We start from the raw sequence: 22,638 nt of genomic DNA on the forward strand, positions 1-22,638 counted from the left end.
CTGCATGAAGTAATAAATGAACTCCGCATAATGCACTCAGCATCTAAAATGCAACTCTGCTCTTCCTCAGCAAAAAAAAAAAAAAAAAAAAAAAAACAGCAGTAAAAATACATTTTTGTCAACACGCATTTGCTTTGATTAGTGAGCGACCTGTTTTTCTTCAGGGAAAAAATGTTGATGAAAACTGACGAAAATTATTCGTCAACAAAATGAACTGTACTTTCCCTTGAGAAGATACACTCCCGATCAAAATTGTAAACTTAAAAAATTGCAATAATTTCCATTTTGCGCTGTTGGATCTTAAGGTGGGCCGCACGGTGGCCTAGTGGTTAACTTGTTGGCCGCATAGTCTCTGTGTGGAGTTTGCATGTGAGTTTACTCCGGTTTCCTCCCACATCCAAAAACATGCATGTTAGGTTAATTGGTGACTCTAAATTGTCCATAGGTATGAATGTGAGTGTGAATGGTTGTTTGTCTATATGTGCCCTGCGATTGGCTGGCGACCAGTCCAGGGTGTACCCCGCCTCTTGCCCATAAATCAGCTGGGATAGGCTCCAGCATACCCCCTCAACCCTGATGAGGATAAGTGGCATATAAAATGGATGGCTTTAAGTAGAGCTTCAAAATGCAAAAAGAAAAAAATGGGAGTGACACAAAAAATGTTTTGAGTAAGCAATTTACCATGAAACAACCATTAAACTAAAATAGGTTGTTCATCAGCGGATCAAAAGTTTACGCCCACAACCTTTAAAACCCCAAATCATTGCAAAAATGTGGATTCAATGCCATTTTCTGTCAGGTTTTCACATTCCAGATCTCTTGATGGCAAAGGCGCAAAATGTTTCTTTCAACGCAGTCTGATTGTTGAGCTGCATAAGCAATGCCTCTCGCAGGGCGCCATTGCTGCTGAGTTTGGACGCACTAAGACGCTCATTTTATAATGACATCTGATTGGTTGTCCGTCAAAACACAGGACGATCGTTGGCCCAAATAAAAGGTTGTTACTGGAGTTTTAAAAACAAAAAATGTCTTCAAAGATCTCGTCTCCTTCAACGGCACAAAACTGACTGGAATTTGCACGAGAGCACCAAACATGGGACATTGAAAGGTCTCAGAAAGTTGAATTCTCTGATGAGAAAAAATGTAACCTTGATGGTCCTGATGGCTTCCAACATTACTGCCATGACAAGGAGATCCCACCTGAGACACAGCGGAGAAGGCACTTTTCCCTTCAGTGGAACTGTGGAGCTTCAGGTCGTGCAGGGGCGTCAAACAGCAGCTGGCTATGTGGAGATGTTGCAGAGGGTATCATTCATGACTGAAGGCCCTCGTCTGTGTGGTAATGACTGAGTTTTTCTACAGGACAAGGCTGCAGCTCACAATGCCTGCCTGATTAAGGACTTCTTCCAGAGGAATAACCTCACTCATTTGGACTATCCTGCGTCCCTGATCTAAATCCAGCTGAGAACATTTGGGGATGGATGGCAAGGGAAGTTTACAAAAACGGACACCAGTCTCAGGGGTTTAGAGGTTGTTTTTTTTGTTGTTTTTTTGTAAACTATGGTTGTGTGCAATAAATTGTTTACTCAAAAATGTAAACTAAAACTTTGAATCTCTACTGAGAACCTCCTTAAGATCCAACAGTGCAAAATGTAAATTCTTGCAATTTTTCAACTGCTCTTCACATTTTCATCAGGAGTGTTTACTGCATTATGCTCTGTTACAGAATGTCACATTTTCCCTCAATGAACCACAGTTCCCCAATGTCAGCAGTACTTGTGCAGCCCCAGACTATGACTCTATCACCACTATGTAGGCAAGACTCACTTGTAGTAATAGCTATTTAGACAGTAGTTGTGTGTTGACCCATTTTCAGGGGACAGTAAATCTATACTGCTACAAAAGCTGTCCACTGACTCTAATTTTCATTCCTATAGTATTGTCCCTGAAGATATACTGTACCTGCAGGACTACAATGGTGACTATAACAAGTGCCTCAGTGTACAATAACTGAAGAGAAGGTGTGATAGCTAACAATAATGTTGTGATTGTCACTTTTCTGTTTGTCTCATGGAGGAAAATAAAGATGAAGGCAAGGGTGAGGTCTGTTCTCTGAAACGAGACCGACAGATGAAACAAAAAGGTGCTTATCCAACCAATCACGGCGGGGGCCCTCTGCAGACGCGACGCGTTGGGATGTCAAGAGCACTTCGGTACGGCGAGGGTAATTAAAAATTGAACAAAAGAGCTTTTCAGTGTAGATGCGGTGGTGCTGGCGGGAAGAGAGACGAGGAACGGAACGTGGTAAAAATTCGAGAAGGGAAGACGAAAGTGAGCATCGGTTCACATTTTTCTTGCCGACTATAATTAGGACTCATTAATAAAAGCAGAGATGAAAAGGTAAGCCCTACTCAACATCACACTTTGCAATCCCCTTTCTCGTGATTACATTTCCCCACCAGGAAACATCTCACACACTTCTTTCACACACCCCTCATTAGCGCCTGATTGGCAGTGGAACTTCCGGATAGAGGTAATTGGCATATTGCTGGTCATTAAGCAGGGGAAATTGCCACTTGTCAACCATCATAAATAGAGTCTTGACGACCAAGTGACAAACACCAAGTTAAGAGGAAGGGCACAGGAGGATGATGTCCAATATTAGGCCTGTGGGCTATTTGTTGCATGCAGCTATCGTAATGTCTGGTGTACAAGCCGCTACTTTTTTCTCACGCTTTGAACCCTGCGGCTTATACAGTGATGCAGCTAATTCATGGCTTAAAGAACTACAGTGCCCATGATGCTTAGTGTGCAGCTTCAGGAAGTAGTGAATTGGAGAAGTGAAGTGGACCCTAATATCACGTTTTTAAAGCCTAATGCAACGGCCGAGTTTTGATATGACAAATCTTAAGTAAGTTTGATCAAATGTAACATTACTACAGCTTCTGTTTGAACCGCTCGGACCGCGACAGATGCTAAACTCTGACAAAAAAAAGTGTCATGTCTCATCATCGGACCTAATGAGTGACGCTGAGAAATGCATCATGAACAGGACAGCTCAAGCTAAAGGGCTAATTTGCCTCAAAATGAAAGCAACACCGAGAGCGACAATGAAAGAGCGGGAGGGAGAGAGAGAGAGTCTGACAAAGTGCATGATGAAGGAATTATGAGGCCGTTCAATTCTGACACTGACGAAGGCAAGTTTAGTGGCTTTAGTTCCCCGGAGGAGGATGAAGATGGCGATTAAGGACTTTTCTGGTAGGCTACTGTTTAAGTAGCCCTATAACATCCACTGTTTAGAGCAATTATTTAATCAAGAGTTTAAAAAAATGTCTGTGTCACATCTTTCCATGTACTAACTATCCCATGTTATGATGTGGACACCTGGGGTTATAGACCGGTGCAGCCTACACATATGTACTAATCTTTTTTTCTCTTTAAAATTAGTGGATGCGGAAATTACGATCGTTTTTTGTTGGCCCGGTGCATATTTATAATAAGAATGACAAGGCTTGGTAAGAAAATAATGAAAAACTTTAGAGGGAAAAAAAGGAGTGGCATATAGTACTGACTAGTATACTATTTGGAATGTTTTTATTTAACGGTAACTAAAATTTTAGATGAAAAACATAACTGAGAAAAACGTTGGTCTTTATTTTGTAAGTCGTCAACTGTTTAACTGTTAAGCATATCTTCACCCATACTGGATTGGTTTTAGCGTGTCTTCTAAACACAAATGTGAAGAATATTTGTGATCAGTAAAAATATTTTTCTGTATGCGGCCCTTAGTGGAAACCGTTGTGTGGAACAACTGCTGTGTTGAAGCATACACAAACTAAAGAAAAAGTGAAAGAAAAGGTGGTAAACAATGAGGAGAAGGAAAATGACTGGCGTTGACTGTGGAGCATGTTTATCCAGCAAAGCACAAAGTGCTGATGTATAGTTTTTATACAGTTGTCGTTAATGTTAGAAGGTCAGATGTAATGACTCGCAAGCCTGAAGGATGCATTTACATGACAAAATAATAATACTTCAAATTTGTATGTTTCAGAGCAAAATACTTCATGAAAATGCAGAAAAACTTACCCCATTTGGTACACACCTTTAGGGGACTGACAAGCACATGTCTGTCAAATTTAATGATTAAAAATCATGTCCGCCATCAAGTAAATGTTCATAAGTCATTGAGCATGTCCAGTGGCGGAGCCAGGAAATTTTCATTGGGGTGGCCAAGGTGAGACTATTGCTCACATACAAGTGGCAATAAGTTGATACCTAAAATGTCTAGATGGCTAGTGGGGTGGCCGGGGAGTGACCAGGGCCACCACGTAGCTCCGCCACTGAGCAAGTGTAATAATTGTCACACTTTGAGGATATGCTAGCATGTCTTCCAAAGCATTTTGACCACAACCCATAGGAGGCGCCACTAAGTTAATTTTAACATGAATGTTTTCATTGCCATTTTTCCATTGCAGGCTTCCCAGAAAAACACATCCAATTTCCATGAAACCTTGCCTATAGGTGGCACATGTATTGAGCGAAAAGTCTTTATATTTTGGAAAGAATCCTCCTACAGGGCTGCAATGGAACAATAAAATATCGGAGGTCTGGACTACAAAAATTGATAGTAAGATGAGACCTGAACCTGGGTCAAAAATACTTTTAATTAATGAATACAGGCACTTTTAATTAATTAATTTGCGTATATATACTAAAATGTGAGCTATACAGTATAAAAGCAAAATAATTGCCCATCTGATGTGACAAAACAGTAATTTACTTGTTTCGTCTGTTATCTTATTTCATCACAGGTTTCAGTACATATTATAGATTATAATTACTCATGCAAATTTGATGAATGCAACTTGATGAAGGACATCTTATGGCAAGCCAGGACTCCTCCCACAGGGGGTAGAGTTTACTTAAAGAATCCAATCGCAGAAATGTAGGTACAAAATTCTAGCAAAACTCATCTTGAAAATAAAAGAAGCACTGCAAAATAACTCAAATTGCTCAATAAATGAAATAATCTAGGGTCACCATGGCAACAAGAAAAACAATTTAGTTCTACTAGTGCGAATGATCCTTAAGGTTGTAAGTGCTGCAGTTAGTTTGCAGATACTTTAAAGACTCCACATGTATATTACACTATGCGTTATATATACTTACATGACAGAACCATCAAAAGTCCCGATGCAAGGCCAGCATGCGTGTTTTCGGGTGGAGGTAACAATTTAACTGTTGGATTTGGTGACCACCGTCTTCTTTTTTCTTGCGATGCCATGGAGTGGGCCGCTGCGTGCCAACACATCTCTAATTAGCCAAATATATAATACACACGCCACGCAATCGTCTCACTTGTTACGAGGCAGAGAGCAAGGCAAAGCCATTCATTACTCATTACTGTTCTGTCAGAAATAGAACGTAGAGCAGAGCGTCGTGGGAGGGGTGTGCAAAGAAAGAGAAGAGAAGTCATTACTCGCTCTTGCTCCCGCTGCAGGCTTCCTAAATGACACACACCTGGAGGATGAGCCACAAAAACGGTACAAGCTAATTATTCAATCATTCACAACCAGACAAGAAGCCATATGTGGAGCATCTGCCTGCGTGACAACTATGGAAATGTTAGCTTAGCTATAAATATTAACAAGACACAATGCGGCAAGGTGCAGGAACTAGCATGCATGCTAGCACATACAGTATATACTTGAGATTGGGCAAACATTGACCTGATTCTGTAAACGAGCATAGCTCTCTTGTTATACACAGGATCTTTGACGAGTGTTTCTGTAATAGACTTCCCCCGTCTAATTAATCTTTGACCCGCATCTTTGCAGTAGATTAATAGTAGCAGTGTTCCTGTCATATAGAGGGTCTTTGATTTGTGTTTTTGCAGTAAATTCTTAAAAGTAGCATAGTGCTCCTGTAGTTAGAGGATCTGCGAGTGGTGTTTTTTCAACAAATCCTTAAAAAGAGAAGAACACCCTTGTCATATTGAGGATCTTCGACGAGCAATTGTGCAACAGGTCCCTAAAATGGCAGAGCTCTGTAAAATGGAAGATCTTTCATCGGTGCTTTTGCTGTAAGTCCTTAAAGACATCATAAAGCTCTCATCATATAGAGGATCTTTGACAAGTGTTTTTTTTCAGCAGATTCTTAGAAGTGACACCGCACTACTAGTGTTTTTGGAGTAGATCGTTAAAAACAGCAGCACGCTATTTAAGCTTTCTGCGCTCATGGCCCGGCTCGTGTTCTGTCAAACTAGTGACGGAAGGGTGTGGCGGGGGCGGAGGAGGCGTGGCCAGATGTTATAGTAATCTAATACAGTAATCTAATGCTATTGTCATTTAATGAAGTATAAAACGAAGAATACGACATCAAATTAAAACCACAAAACGACTACGGACTCACCATCGGTAGGATAATAGCGTGGTTTGACGTGTGTGGCGTGTTTTTACCAGATAAGACAGGAATGGCAAAAACCTTTCAATGCTATTGTGGAAATTTTAATCTGAAAAGACGAAACAACCAACTTCTCAGCACCAAATGAGCACAACTACAAGTGCTTTGGCTCATTAACATGGTAGCGATGAGCACGAGTGATGGGATCACATGCGGCCAACTTTTGATTTTAATTTCCTGACTGTTCTAATAAAATAATCGCCCTTATTTCCAAAATCGAGTTACATAAAAATCATTGTAGTTGTTTTCAAAACTATTTTAAAATTTTCGGCAGCCCGGTTTGGCCCTGCCCCCAAGCATTTTTGCACTGGTCCTTAAAAACAGCAGAGTTCTCCTGTAAAATAGATCTTTGACCACTGTTTTGTCAATAGGTCCTTAAAAACAGCAGAGTTCTCCTGTAAAATAGATCGTTGACTACTGTTAACTTAGTGCTTCTGTCTTAATGTAGTACGTTATTTATGACAAAGTTATGAATTTAAAAAGTAAGAGTTCGAGAGACTTGCACAAGCTATGCAAATGTGCATTACGGATGTCGATTCACAGGCTCAAAAGCGTAAACACATTTTAGGGTGATTAGGAAAGTGTTTGGCACGAAAAAAAAGAGAGAGAGTAAGAAGTCGCTCATTAAAAGCTCATTTCCATGTTAAATTAAAAAAAGCACCACCTGGCACAAAGCAATTCACCTTCCCAACACTTCCAGATTGCAGGAAGAAAAAACCTTTCCCCCCCTTTATTATTATTTGCAAATGTCAACAAAAACACTTCAATGACAGCAGCGGTTGTCTCCAAACATTTAATGTGCCTTAAAGTAAGCTAATGACTTACAGAGGACTTTTAGAGTCAAGCGTGGCATCTGTGTGATTGGCAGGTGAGCGCCTAGAGGCCAATCTCGACTGGGCTGCCACAGAGGTTTGAGAGTGGCCTCCCGACGCCCCCCTGCTCTCCCGTGGGTCGCTTTAATGAACACACACGACTCCTTTTACGAGCTCCCGAAGTGATGATCTTCTTGACAGTCGCTGCTCTCGACACTGTGAGGTGACTGACACAGTTGTTTTTTTCCTGACAAGATGACCTGACTCTGGCTGCCCATCAGGTGAAACTGGGCTGGGAATCACAGAATCTTTGGATGTGTGTCAAAAGGTACAACCTGGGAAGACCCCACAACAACATCCAAAGAACCGCAGGCCACACTTGCCCTAGTTAAGGTCAGTGTTCATGACTCCATAACAACCATAAGACACCATAAGAAAGACCAAAATACGTCCACACGTATGTGTCCCCTTTTCCTCGATTTAGCAATTGTTGTTACTGTGTCATTTCCAGAAATGACTCTCTTCCTGCTTTTGATGGCTAAAAAGGCCTGATAGTTATGAGCTATTGTTGCTTTAGCATGTGTTTAAATTGAGATTTTTCACGATCAGTCCATACATGACTCCTTTTTTCCTCGATGTTGCCTTTGCTGTTGTACCTTTTCCGTAAATGACTTTCTTCCTGTCAACAAATGAGATTTGTTGACAGAAGTGAAAAACCTTATTCACAATGTGAGAATATATTTAGTCAGCATCTAGTAGGCTTAAAATGTAATTAAACTACAGTACAGACACTTTGTTCCCAGGGGACTTAATCCTGGCAGCAGGGGCCTCCTTTCACCTCCCGTGAAGAGCGTCAGTGACTCGTTACCCATGATAACACGGCAGGACCCCAACTGCCCAAGGAGATGCCTGAATTCAACTAAAGCTTCCATGGAAACCAGCGCGGCAGCTCTTGGTGCTGCGTCACCTCTGAACTCCCGTCTTTCTCTGGGCGCTGTGAGGAGCGCTCTCCGTTGGAAGCGCATTGGAAGAAAAGAACAATGAAGCTACATTTTTCCACAGAGGAGATTTAAGCCTGTTTTATGAGGCTGACACACATTATTGCGTATGAAAGGAGTCGAGTGTGTGGAGCCTCTTAGGATTTTAATGAAAGTGTCTCGCTGAGGATCTGAGAAAAGGGAAGGTTCTGCATGGAGCTTCGACCCCTTTCGTCCTCATCTTTTACAGAGAACAAGTGCAGATTCTTCTACTGCCAAATCACTCTCACTCCTTACCTTTTGGTAGTGGCCTGAGGCTTTGAGTGCGCAGCGAGGAAGCGCTGCGGGCGAGTGTGTGGTGAAGCTAGTCGCTAGCCGCTGTGGTGTGGCAATGTGTCAATACACGAGTAACGTAGTTCAACGGCGTAACAATGTTGTAATAATAATGTTGTAATACTAATAATAATAATAACAACAATGTCGCTGTAGCCTGGTTAATATGCATGTCACATTATATCTAAATGGGGCGTTGTTTTTTGGGGAGTTTTTTTCCCATTACGTGCATTTTTAGCTACATCTTCCTGCTGTTTTTATATCTTTGGAACACACAGAAAAGAGAAAGACATGTGTTGATGCCTTACATAAGGATTGGGGATCAAAATTCCAAATAAATTGCAGTTTCCCTTTAAACCTGGCAACAGTAAAAGGTAGTATATTGCCACAAAAATGATTTTTGGTTGCAATTTCAAAGCAGTTTTTAAGATGAAAGATTTTTCTATTTTGACAAAACTAATAAAATAAAGCTTTTTCAAGCAACCCTCAAAATATGTCTGTTTTATATCAATTCTCCTGAAGTGCAATTAGAGTAGAGTACTTTTTTGTACAAAATCCCACTAAATTGTCAGGGAAACGGGCACTGGTTAGTAACTGTGATTTGTCTTTCCAACCAAGCTACAGAACACCACAGAACCGAGTCCAACGATGTCTATCACATGCAGTCAGCGTGATTTAATAACAAAGTTGTTACAAGTGTTTGGGTTTTAAGCCACAGTCAAGCAACCACACCAGCTCTCTACATCTCATCTTCTCCTTGGGTGAAATATGACAAATCTTTCCGTCGCAGCGTCTGCAACATATTTCTCCTGATCCAGATGAAACCAAAGACGTCGCACATCTGTTTTTTCTTTGGCTGAGTAAGAAAAGGCCTGATGCAGTGTTCACTTTTCCGCAGCTGTGTTTGAGCTCAGAAATGGAAGAACAAATAAGAAAAAATAAATGATGCAATGGAACGTTTGTCTTTCTTTAACTATGAGGTAAGGCTGAGCAATTAAAGAATATGAAAACAGGTCTCTGTATATGCAAAAAGGAAATTGTCAGCCCATAAAATGCATGGTTTTAGACTGCCACAGTGTATTCCACTGGGCATCCTCCAATTGCCTATGATACTGTATAACACAAATGTTCAAATTATAGCCGGGGCATGTATTTACTCAAAGCGTTAATTGAAAGCAGATGATAATTGAAGAGAGGCTGTTATTTCACAAATGTGTAAACTCATTGTATATGTACTGTATATAACAACTTAACTTTTAAGTTTAATCATGATTTGGAGTGCATGAGAAAGCGTGAAGGAAAATCCAGCTCTCTTTGACGTCATGCTCATTTATTAACAAGTATATTGCACAATACAGCAGCAACAGAACCACTGTTGTAATAGCAGGAAGGAGCAAACAGTATGGCAAGTGTAACATGCATGAGTTACACAGAGACAGCTGGGTAGCAAGATGTTGAAGTGCTTGCAGAGGTGGATAAAGCTGTTGGATGATGTGGAGTTAGTAAAAAAACTATATCAGAAGGTTGCGTCCAGCCAAAGCTGTTCATGCATGTGTTTTTCTTGACCAGGAGTTAATTAAAGACTATTCAGCCGGCGACTCTAGGAGATTCTGTGGTTAACTGAATAGTGGTGTTATTTGTAGCATTTATAACATGTGCCACTGTATTTATGAGGAAAAAATGTCATAACTTTGTGAAAATGTAAATAGGAGGTGGCAATTTTGGCCCATTTTGATGGAACAACGAACGTTTTCTTTCAAAAGATAATACAATTGCTTTTTTTAACAACCCCAAGCTTCGCGCCTCCTTCACTGACCAATCATTGTCAGCCATTTGTGGCAAGGACGAACCCAGCTGTGTCCTTAATCGTCACACCCGGCAAAGCCAAGGAATCGGCTGATAGTGGGAGAGCTCCAGAAGACTCTCGGAAGAGATACTTTACTGCTACAGCAACTCAAGCCCAGGATTGTCTGAGGACAGGTCTGCCGAGTAGCGCCTGAAAACTTTGGACCATTTAGCCTGTCAGCACTTTAAGCGCGGAAAAATGTTGTGCAGTTCCACTCCGTTAACTCGCCGTTTCCAGGTCAATCACAAGTCTTGACAGGGTTCATTCGAACCAAAACACACACATACACACACACACACACACACACACACACACACACACACACACACACACACACACGCACACCAGACTGCCCCCCACACCCACACCACATCAATCTAAGCTTTCATCCTCTATTTATGTTGCTGCAAGTGAGCCTTTTCAAAAGCAGCTTTAATAGTCTACTGTAGACTGGGAGGAAGGCAAACAGTAGAGCTTCAGTAACACAGCGACACAGCTGGTTTGATTCTCTGTCTCCCCTCGGCCTCCACAGTCAATTCTCACATTTTATTAGCTGTGTTAACCAAATAGCCCAGAAAGTGGCAGCGAAAAAGTGTTTTCACCTGAGGTCTGGATTGTACACGAGGGGGTAATACCGCTTAAATGCGATATTCAATACTTATGTTGATACTATGTTGGTATTTGAAACTTACCTCAGCCATTGGGATGCCTTCAGGTGGTCGGCACTGGAGCAACACTTCCTGTTCCAGTGATACTTCCTTCCCTAGTGGCTCTTGGTCAAAAGTCTTCCTCAAGTCTACAAAGAAAGAAAAAAAATGTTAATATTTGATTTTATTAATTTTAATGAATAATTTTGAATTAATTTCATTCAACAGGGGAAGATACGTTGGAGTCAATATATGCAGCATTACCTCCAAACACTGCAAAAATAAACAGATGAAGAGATTATATATGGCTATGGTTTAATTTATTTGAACATTCATACAAGTTACATTGGAATACATCACATATTACAATTCACAGTTCCACATGTCCAAAAGGAGCAGGAAGAAGCAAAGCTTATTTAATCCTACCCACACCCATCCGTATTACATCAATTGCAATACGTTTGTTCACTTCCTGTAATCCAAATGCACTCTGCTGGTTAAAAAATACATAGGAAAATGGTAAGGTAATGTACTGTAATAATGTGATAAAATAGGAGTCAAAGTTCCTGTCACCATAACTACTTCATATTAAAAGAAAGTAATTGACATCTATATATGAGTGTGGAAAAGGTGGTCTAGTGGTTAGCATGTTGGCCACACAGTCACAGTCAGAAGATCGGGAAGACCTGGGTTCGTTGGACATTTCTTTGTGGAGTTTGCATGTTCTCCCCGTGCATGCGTGGGTTTTCCGGGTACTCTGGTTTCCTTCCACATTCCAAAAACATGCATGTTAGGTTAATTGGCGACTCTAAATTGTCCATAGGTATGAATGTGAGTGTGAATGGTTGTTTGTTTATATGTGCCCTGTGATTGGCTGGCGACCAGTGCAGGGTGTACCCCGCCTCTCGCCCAAAGTCAGCTGGGCTCCAGCATACCCCCGTGACCCTAATGAGGAGGAGTGGCAAAGAAAATGGATGGATGCACATGTGGAAAAGGTTATAAAGTCATTTCCAAAGCTCTGGGACTCCAGCGAACCACAGTGAGAGCCATTATCCATAAATAACAAAACATGGAACAGTGGCGAATCTTCCCAGGAGTGGCCAGTCAACCAAAATGACCCCAAGAGCGCAGCAAGGACTGATCCAACAGGTCACAAAAGACTCCACAACAACATCTAAAGAACTGCAGGCCACACTTGCCCTAGTTAAGGTCAGTGTTCATGACTCCACCATAAGAAAGACACTGGGCAAAAAGAGCCTGCTTAGCAGAGTTCCAAGACCAACACCGCTGCTGAACAAAAAGAACATTAAGACTTGTCTCTATTTTTCCAGAAAACATCTTGATGATCCCCAAGACCCTTGGGAAAATACTCTGTGGTCTGATGAGACAAAAGTTGAACTTTTTGCGGGGTGTGTGTCCCATTACATCTGGTGTAAAAGTAACGGCACATTTCAGAAAAAAAAAACAGCATACCAACAGTAAAATATGGTGGCGGTAGTGTGATGATCTTGAAGGCTTGCTCTGATAAATAGAACCATGATTTCTGTGGTCTACCAAAATATCCTGAAGAATAAAGTCCGGCCATCTGATCATGACCTCAAGCTGAAAAGAACTTGGGTTCTGAGCCAGGTGATCCAGAACACACCAGCAAGCCCACCTCTGAATGGCTGAAGAAAAACAAAGTCCTGACATGAATCCTATTGAGATGCTGTGGCATGACCTTAAAAAGGTGGCTCATGCTGGAAAACTCCCCAATGGGGCTGAATTACAACAACTCTGCAAAGACGAGTGGGCAAAATTCCTCCACAGTGCTGTAATAGACTCATTGCAAGTTATCACGAACGCTTGATTGCATTTGTTGTTGCTAAGGGTGGCCCAATCAGTTAATAGGTTTAGGGGGCAATCACTTTCTCCACACAGGGTCATGGAGGTGAATGAACTCACAAGAATTAAGAGTTAGTAGTATAAGATACTTAGCATAAGTCCAGAACCAGTCAAATGTTTGGAGAGTTTGTCATGCTATTGAATGACAAAGTGTATCAACACTTTTTTTTTTTTTTTTTTTTTTTTTTACTGGTATTGTGCTAATTTCATTTGGAGTGCATGAGAAAATGGAAAGGAAAACGTAGCTCTCCTTGACCACGTGGTTATTTATTAACAAGTACACTGCAATACAACACAGCAGCAGCACAACCAATGTTGTAAAAGCAGTAAGCATCAAACTGCTCAGCCAGCATTAATATCGCTGATGAGTTAATTGGAAACAACAGTAAGACGAGTGCAACACCACACTAAAAAGAAAAGAAAAAGCTCATGAAAGAAAATAAAATGTTAGTATAGCATAGCATGCATGTGGTGATCTTATGTGCTAACGAAATATACTTGACCACCACACAATTATCCAGGAACAGAAAAAAACAGTCAAGTACATTATTATTTCTTGATTAAGACGTCAAATTTAAGTTATTTACTTGTATTTCTGAACAGAAAAAGCGTTGCAAGCTGTTTTTGGTTATAATTTGTGAAAATTGACTATTTTATTACATACTCACTGATAACATTTTACTTTTAAACATGTTTTTAATAGATATGCGTTTTGTGGCCAGTGCATCCTTCCATTTTCTGTTTGCAGCCCTTGATGGAAAAGGTTTGGACACCCTTTTCTTATACAGTGCCTTAGGGAGCCTCTTTTTTTTTTTTTTGGTGTTTCTCATGCCGTTTTGTCCTTGCAGAGTTATTCAGTAGTATTATTGGGAACTCATGTTCATAAAACACAAACAATTCGACTCATTCAGTCTCCTTTCAAAGGCATTTCATTAATTTTATTTGCTTTCATTACGACGCTTGTTAGCAAAGCACAAGAATGGAGGGAGGTCAGTGGAAGCAAAGGCTAGGCTATCGTAAAGAATTCATACTTTTTTTTTCTCTCTGGCAAGCACGCTGAATAGCCCTTTTAACATTCCTAAAAAGGCCGTTCTCCAGCACAACAAGCTCTTTACTCCGACTCAGAATGTGATTCAACTCTATATGTTCAAATGATGGCAAGAGAGAGCAAAACAAGCCCATTTTTCCATTATAGTAACGGCACACAGTCGAGTCTGGCTGTGAAAAGATGCCCGTCCAGTTGAGGAGCTAATCCTTTCAGCAGGAGCTGATGGGGAAGGGAAGAGGGGGGTCCATTGTGATTTGAGGGATAGGTTAGTGCTGGCAGGCTGCTCATCATGGCTGATTATAGGAGGTGGAGCAGTGGGAGACGGCGCAGTGGGGGACCGAGAGGCACGGATCTGACTCGCTGTGCTGGAATAACGGTGCTGGATGAGCCACTCGAAAGAGAGAGAAAGTGTGGCAACAAATAGACACAGCCGCCTGTCTGCTTTAAGGTTCATGTGATAGCCGTGTCCAATTCAAGTCAGTCAACGTGACCTCCTGTCTGTCGCACTACACTGCAGTCACACTACATCTTCTAATGCACACTTAGTGCTTATGTCACATTGTATCATTGGATTTACATAAGAGATGCATGATATATTTTTTTTTCAAACCGATACAGATAACTTCCTGCTTTGCATGATCGATACTGATAACCGATAACTTTTTATTTGTATTATTATTATTTTTTTTTAGATTTAACTGTACTTTGTGCACACCTGGAGCTAAGATCGATTCAAACAAAGTTGGATTTGACAAACTGTATCTGTACATTTATCCTTATCAAATATCATGACATCACTACTATCACGATAAAGCAGTAGTTGAAGTACAAAAATACACACAACCAGCGATAAAGACTCATTCGAGGAAATCCCCACTCACAGGCTTTCACCGCTGCACCATGCGGGGATTGGAAAACCAATATAAATTAAATCTTAGAGACTGAACACTCTTAATAATCATCAAACTTACTTATTTGTTCATATAATGCACACAGAGCAATGAACAACTTCATGCTCTGTCTCTTTTCTTCTCCCTTCTACTTGCACCGTGAGGCGTTCAGGCACACTCGCAATTGTGAGTGTTAGGCGCTGATTCTTTTTCATTTTAATTCACATACCCCATGACAATTGGTATACCCCCTGTGAGAAATAGTTTACACGTATCCCACTTTGGGAAACTAGGTTCTGTATGATTACCATTGTTTCAAAAACACAAATATAATACGTGTTTTCCACTGTTGATGAACTTGCATTAGCACAGTTGAAGTCCTGCTTCTAATGGTGCCGGTGATACGTTCCTTGAGATGATTTATGTCTCGTATCTTCACCTGATACACCATGGCTTTCAAGTGCCATGGCCTTCAGATACCCAAAACTATCTGAAAAAAATATCTCAACATAAAAAAATATATACATTATACATTTACCAATGTATGGAAATTCATGGCCCACCCTGTAGTTATATGTTCATAATAATTTTTATAGTATTGTTTTAATTGTAAGTAGTTTTAATCATTTCATATAATTTTTAAAATTGTATTTGGTAAACGTGTTTTTACAGTCTTTTTTAATATTGTATTATGTAAAAGCTTTTTAAAATTGTATTTAATTATTACGTTTTTAATTTTTTTGTAATTTTTATACGTTTTTTCAAATGTTTTCTGTTACCTATTACCTGTACCTATTTACAGAATGTCAACATAGGTCAAGTTGGAGGGGATATAATTTAGTTTTTTATGTCTAAAACGTGCATATAAAATGACAAAAAAAGGAACCTCAAAAATGCTGCTCTATACACGAGCAACTAAAACGACGCCGTTTTTTATTCCGTTTTCAGTTAAAAACTGTAAGCTGCCACTCAGACTCAGCATTACTGTTGGTCAGCCAAAATGTTCCTGATTTCATGGTCTCTAACAGCGGTTTGTAAAAGTAGAAGGTGGGCGTCCACTGGGAGACAGCAGCTGACAAAAGTAAAAACCAGTTTTCAAATCTTGTTTAAAGGAAAAACTAATTACAGTTACATACAGTTCAAATGTGGTTTCATATGCTTGACACCTGATTAGGATCTGTGGATATACAATGACATATTCAAAGCGGACCACTTGGGCCATACAGAGCTGAATGCAGTTCAGAATGCATGGACATGTCCCTTCAGGTGTCTTCTTGACAACAATGCCTGTTGTGTCGTGTTATGTAACACTCATTTTATGCTGCAACGCTGTCGCCTTGATGCTGCAACTAGAACTAGAGCTGTCAACTCTTCTGGGATTTCGTCATTCCTTGACTGGCAGCTTCTTTTTTGAAAGAAGAAAGGAGAGGAGAAGCCCAAATAGGCACAAACTTGGGAAGCTTCTCATCCATTTGGGAACGATTGTGTGAAAACCAGAATCCAGACCAAAAAGCAGGAGCACTATTGTAAGCACACAATGTGGCCTCTTTTCTGTGTATATATTTCTTCTGCTTGTGTTTACGCTTTACTGTGCACAACGAGATGAGGACAAACCCTGTTCAAAGGGACACATTTGCGAGCGAGGCACACTTCCTCAGGTTTAGACAGAAGGATGAAGAAGGAAAGTCAAGACTGGGATGAAGGCAGCCCAAGAGTACTTACAGGCGATGCGAACGTGGGCTTTACGGCTCTTGGTGGTCCCTGCGGAGCTCCAGGCCACACATTGACACCAGAAATCCTCCGGCCCGAAGAGTTCCTCCACCTGTTGCCGAGTGATCTCAATGCTGGCTTCTCTCACCACCAGGCCTGTCAGGAAGAAGAAGGCTCATGAGTGCTTTGCAAATGGAGATCATGGTCCTCCTTGTTTTTTCACATGACTGTAAATGGCATTTGTGGAGAAATATAGTTAAAAAGTGAAAGCAATATGGATCCTTGTTGGAAGACATCCAAATGGTCAATCCTTGAATCCCACTTCTGACACCAAATGTTGAGGCAATTTTCTATGATTGTTGTAATGAAACTGAAAGAAGAAATGCAAAAAAGTATCGTGTTTTGTGGAAATCTTGCAAGATGAGCAAAACAGATTCAGTGGAAGACATGCAAGCATACATGTACAGTACATAGCATAGTTATTATTATTATTATATATAGTATAATATGGACATACTCAACGTTTTATAATCAGACAAATGATCAACGACTTAAGAACAATTAGTTGTGAAGTTGCTAAGACGTTTTGCTTGATAGAGGCCATGTTTTTTAACCAATCAAAGTCCCCTAAATATGTGTACCAAATTTAGTGGCAATTCGGCTAAACACCTTGAAGTTCCAGTGGGTATTTTGTAGTATGCAAGAATTTTAAGTCAATGTGACTAATGGGTGCATCTGTCGTAAAAATAATAGCACAGTAAGAGTAACAGTAAGAGTGCATGTTTTTCACATTGTCACCCTTTTGGGTGCAGCGGTTCAGTAGTAGAAGAGTACACAAAACACATACAGTCATGAGGGCACTGTGCGTGTGCGCGCATCTGGCCCTGATTTCGAAGCTTTGGGTCCGGGGGTCCTATAGGGGTGGATTCTAAGCGTCACGGCTAAGACAATCCGGTTTGCTAACCCCTCTGATTACTGCTCATCTGGGCGCCAGGCCTCAAACAAATAAATTCCATACAGCCGACAAATACCATGATACCCCTTTGCTGCTATAATGAATTCATGGGAAATGTGCGCTATACATAACATGCATACATAAGTAAGGACCAGCCACTATATTAGGTACACCTGCACAAATGCTGGTAGCAAAGGCAAACATTTTCAAGGATCATGCGTGATCATACAGCACATTTTCATCACAGCAATTGCTCAAATAGTATTTTGGTTAAGGCATAATGTCACACTGACGCTCTATTAAAGCTTTAGTTTTAAGGTCACTCTCACCCATGTGTACTTCATCACAGTTCAACTGCAACAGGACCATCAAATTACGTACGGTTTTGAGCAAAAGTTTCTTTTTTGTGCAACGACAGGGAACATTTGCCCGCTCCATTACAGCAGCATTAGCAGCCAGTCTGTGCCATTACAAGCCGCCACTTTGGATTTAGACACTCATGTTCATGTTTGGATACCAAAGTCATACCCTATCATCAGCAACACAAAAACCACAATGTGCCACACTAGGCATCTTTTTTACGTCCATTTTTAGTTTGTCTCCAATTGCTGTTTACAGTTATATTTTACTGGCGTCGTTTTTTCGCCCACAGGCTTAGGACGTTGTCAGTACCACAGCTACAGACTTAGTATAACTGGACTGACAATAGCACAATAAGTAGTAAATGTGCAACATATAAAATAAAGGCTTTTCCCTGGCAGAGCAAATCTGTTTTGCATGTAAGGGCATTTAGATGAACAATACTATCTGCCCCAATGGCTGGACAAGACAAAAAAATAATAAATAAAGAAATAAAATAAAGGCTTTGAATTATTCTAATAATTAACTAATAAAAGTAAGGCAACAAAAAAAAATCACAAACAATATTTCATAAAACTACACCAGTACTGTAATAAAATCCTAATAAACTAAACCTAAAATATAAACTCACTATTATTAAAAATAAAACTATAAAATAGTCATATCAAAAATACCAATACAACAATACAATAACCGTGTTCCAAAATTGTATAAAATGTAAATGTAATGTTTACATCACAGTAAATTAAGCTATATAAAAAAGTAAATTTATACAAATCAGAAACATACCAATATTATGTTTATTATTATGCAATATTCAGGTAAAAATAATCAAATATATTGTGGTATGCAAACAATTTGCATTTTAGCATTCATGGCCTTGCAAATTTGCAGATTTTTAGTCCGAAAAATAATTTTTACATTTCATTTCTCAGAAATGTTTCCACAAAAAAACTACATCTACTTCATTCACCCTAACTTAATAAAGTACTGTATAAATGTGTGATAACGCAGGGCAAATGTGCAGCATAGATGTACCACTGTTAAACCTTTACATGGTTATGTCTGTATGCTTCACTGATGTTTTTTCATCAAGTTTTAAGATTTCACACTTTGTTCAGCAGTCGGTGAACACACCAGAGTTGCTGTGAGGTGCAAACTTAAACTTATATGTAACAATCGTGCCTCAAAACTAGCACCAAGCTGAACACAAGTTAACATATGATCGTGGATCCTTTAGTGGAATTACAACAGGCAAGCAGTGTGGATGATGTAGCCTTGTACTAACCGATAGCAGCCTCACAACATTCATTGGTGCATCATCTGTTCAATCAATCATCATTATCATTATCATTATCATTCATAGTGGTGAGTACCTATACATTTCATAATTTAAATGCGTGTGAGCGGCATATTTAGGCCTTAAACCCAGATTGTGCATTGAGCATTTATCTTGTTAGCGCCTGTCGAATGTCAATTGAACAAAGAGGGTTCTGGAGCTGAATCTAATCTAACAATTCCAACAGTCACTTTTACTGCAAATGTTGATCAAAATCGGAAGGGAATGACGAGAATGTCAGCAACGCAAAATTCTCAAAGTGCCAGACCAAGCATTTTTTTTTATTTCTTATTATTTGAATAATGTTCCAATTGTTCCTAATGGCTTTAAAATTCACCATAACCAAATGATATTTTCATAGTGTGTTAGTGTGTTTCATAGTGTGTTAGATATTTTCATAGTGTGTGTGCAGCAGTGAGTAGTGGTCATTTTGGAGCCCAGTGTGCAAGCAGTAGGGATTTGTACTCTGAGCACTTGCAGGTGCAGCACTGCTCATCTTGCTGGAAAACAACCCAGAACGTAAAATTCTGCTTTACTTGTATGACAAAATTTTGAAAAACATTGCAAACACAATAATTGACTTGAAATGCTTTACAACAGCTGCATTGACGCACATCTGTGGGGTGAAATATGAAATGTAATACAGTCAACATTACACAACCCTGTAGGCGTAGGCTCAATTTATTGCACTCATTTTAGTTTCCATAAATCAGATTTGACTTCTTATGCAAGTTAGATGTATTCTCTACACTTTAGCACACCTCAGGGACACGCTGTTGATGTGACATCATTGTCAGGAGTGATTTTTGACTCACCGCTGTCGCAATGTTCATTCAATCAGCGACCTAATCTGTGGCATAAATCCAATTCCGAAGACAACCACTGTGCTAAAGGGGACACTGTGAAACTCCACATGTGTAGAGGAAAGAAATAAGAGTGATTAGGGCCAATTTTGCCACATGAGCTCAGCTATGACTGTTTTCTATCGGTGGATATGCCGTGGTTGGGAGTGTCTTGAGTTTCCTTCCTGAATGGAAAATGCAAAGGGAGAGAGAGTGGTGCTGTTGAAAATGAACATGCCATTTTAGTTCAGGTTCAGCGCTTTCACACAGCCTACTTGTTCTGGTGCAAGCACATCCCACACACCAGCTTAGCGCTCATGCAATATTTACAGCCAGCACACAGAGGCAGAGGAGGAGCAGCCGTGTGCATGTGTAAGGCGTGTACAGTATTGGAGAACCTGTGTGATGAGTCATATAAAGAAATGAACCTGTCCTCAAGGGGGTGCTGTGCTGTAGGCGTGACTCAACAACTCAATTTAAAGGTGGTTTGAATGTAATTTAATAGTCGCACATGACGACAAGTGGACTTTGGTGACTTCATGGGTATTACCGAAGTGTTTTCTGGAGGGCTCTGCTTAAAACGTATTAGAGGGATCAGCCTAGCAGAAGAGAAATAAGCCTGCTGACCTCATCCGGTGACTTCATAGCTTTGCTCAGCCTGCAGCTCATGATGTCACCGCATCAAAGTACAAGAAAAACAACTAGAATGGTACTCCGTAGACGGCAGACCTCAGCTATTTGTGTTCTGCTGTCGCCTGAAGTCAGCTGGGATAGGCTCCAGCATACCCCCGCGACCCTAATGAGGAGAAGCAGCATAGAAAATGGATGGATGGCTACTTCTTGGTTGATGGAATATAAAATGTTAAAAATCCTTGGACATTTATAGGAATACAGAATCTCACAAAAGAGAGTACACATCTTTTACAAATTTCAAAAACGATATTACATAGCCTACAGCTCAATTATATATTTTTTTTTCGTTATTGCTTCTTATAAAATATTTGAATAGCTACAAAAGCGCTATATAATACCAATGTATTATAAAATATATAATTATGTATAGTAATAATAATTATTATTATAATTATTGTTATTATTATTATTATATAATGTATCTATAATTTATAGGTAAAGCCACTGGTGGGGTGTTTCAGTAATATTAATGTGATCATTTATAGAGGTCACCTTGTTGGGTTTTTTATTGATGAAAGCAGTTGCTTTCCTTATTGATCAGTCAAGCAGAGGAAGAGAATTTCATGATAGTGTTTCATATTGTCACTGTTGATTACCTTGTGACGATGCTGACTATGTGTTCCCCTGCATGTACTGCATGCACGCAGTGTGTAGCTTAACAACCAATTAAAATGTGTTTTACAATGCATTGTTTAAGTATCTGCATTCCTCACTATAATTGTCCTTAAAGCTATAAATGTATCTAGACATATTTGCCAACACTCACCACTTCATCCTGCCATGACTACTTTTCACCTCATCTGAATCTATGCTTTATATACCCCTTCCCATGACACACATCATGCTTCACTACTGACTGATGTATGCTTGCATGTCCCGACACAAATTGCCTCCCATGAAACAACAAAACAACACTTTGCCCTGTGTGAATGTGTTCATTCTGTCAAAAATGCAAATGCACTCTTGTGTTTTTTATGTTACCTGGCTGGTGTTCAGTGTGTAATCACTCACGTGATAAAATATTCCCAAAAAATGCATGCAACACTTGATAGATATTGTTTTTGATTGCCTGGCACTGACCCCATTGCATGTCAGTGGATGCACAAAAAGGCTTTAGTGCATATGACCATAATGCAAACTCACAGGTGAGGCGCTCCATGCTGTGAAAAACACAGCGCAGACCATAAATCAAGCCCCGTATGGTTAATTACATCTCAGCTACTGCTGGCACTAAAAAAGCAGCGCCACCGCCTCCTAAACACCACCATTACTTTGTAAAATGACAGCCGTGATTCTTTGGACGTTTGCATAATCAACAATTACATTTTTTTTTACTTTTCTGAGTTTAATGGGCAAAAACTTCAAACATTTTCTGCATGCAGATATGTTAATGTATTTACTGACATATATCTTCAAAAGGCCTTCAGGCCACTTTGAAGTTCACCTTCTCTGCCGATTTCAGACCAATATTTGAAAGAAAAGTGACTGTTGGAGCACATTGACAAGTTGCAGCTCCCGTAACACTTCTTGTCTCTCTTTAATTGCCACTGTCTGCTCTCTATGAAGGAAGTTAACAAGCTAATAGGTCAATTAGCATTGTGGTTGCTCACCAAGTTGATTCACCGGAAAACTCTCTGCTAGCGCTAACTAGCCTTTCAGCAGAGAATTGCATGTCACACACTCAACCCAGACGAAGAGGTATAAAAGGATCAAGACAGTGTCTGAAGAGACGGCGTAGTGGCTACGCAAAAGCATAATCCAGGCTTTGAATAGATCATTTATTCACCTACAAATTAAATGACAACACAGCGTTGACACTAATTGTAGACCAAACAACAAG

The 22,638-nt window shown here is 40.0% G+C and overlaps 1 protein-coding gene across 2 annotated transcripts in view; it reads right to left on the reverse strand.

The window, feature by feature from the left end:
• The window catches only part of unc5cb (unc-5 netrin receptor Cb), a 144,333-nt gene that overhangs the window by 24,361 nt on the left and 97,334 nt on the right, over positions 1–22,638 (reverse strand). For both annotated transcript variants that reach the window (XM_054758277.1, XM_054758276.1), the window contains exons 3-4: positions 16,622–16,765; positions 11,123–11,226 (exon numbers count right to left, since the gene is read on the reverse strand). In XM_054758277.1, coding sequence (XP_054614252.1) covers positions 11,123–11,226; positions 16,622–16,765 — 248 coding nt within the window. The remainder of the gene's footprint in view (positions 1–11,122; positions 11,227–16,621; positions 16,766–22,638) is intronic.

Source organism: Dunckerocampus dactyliophorus, chromosome 17 (assembly GCF_027744805.1).
Source record: "Dunckerocampus dactyliophorus isolate RoL2022-P2 chromosome 17, RoL_Ddac_1.1, whole genome shotgun sequence".
NCBI classification, from domain to species: domain Eukaryota; kingdom Metazoa; phylum Chordata; class Actinopteri; order Syngnathiformes; family Syngnathidae; genus Dunckerocampus; species Dunckerocampus dactyliophorus.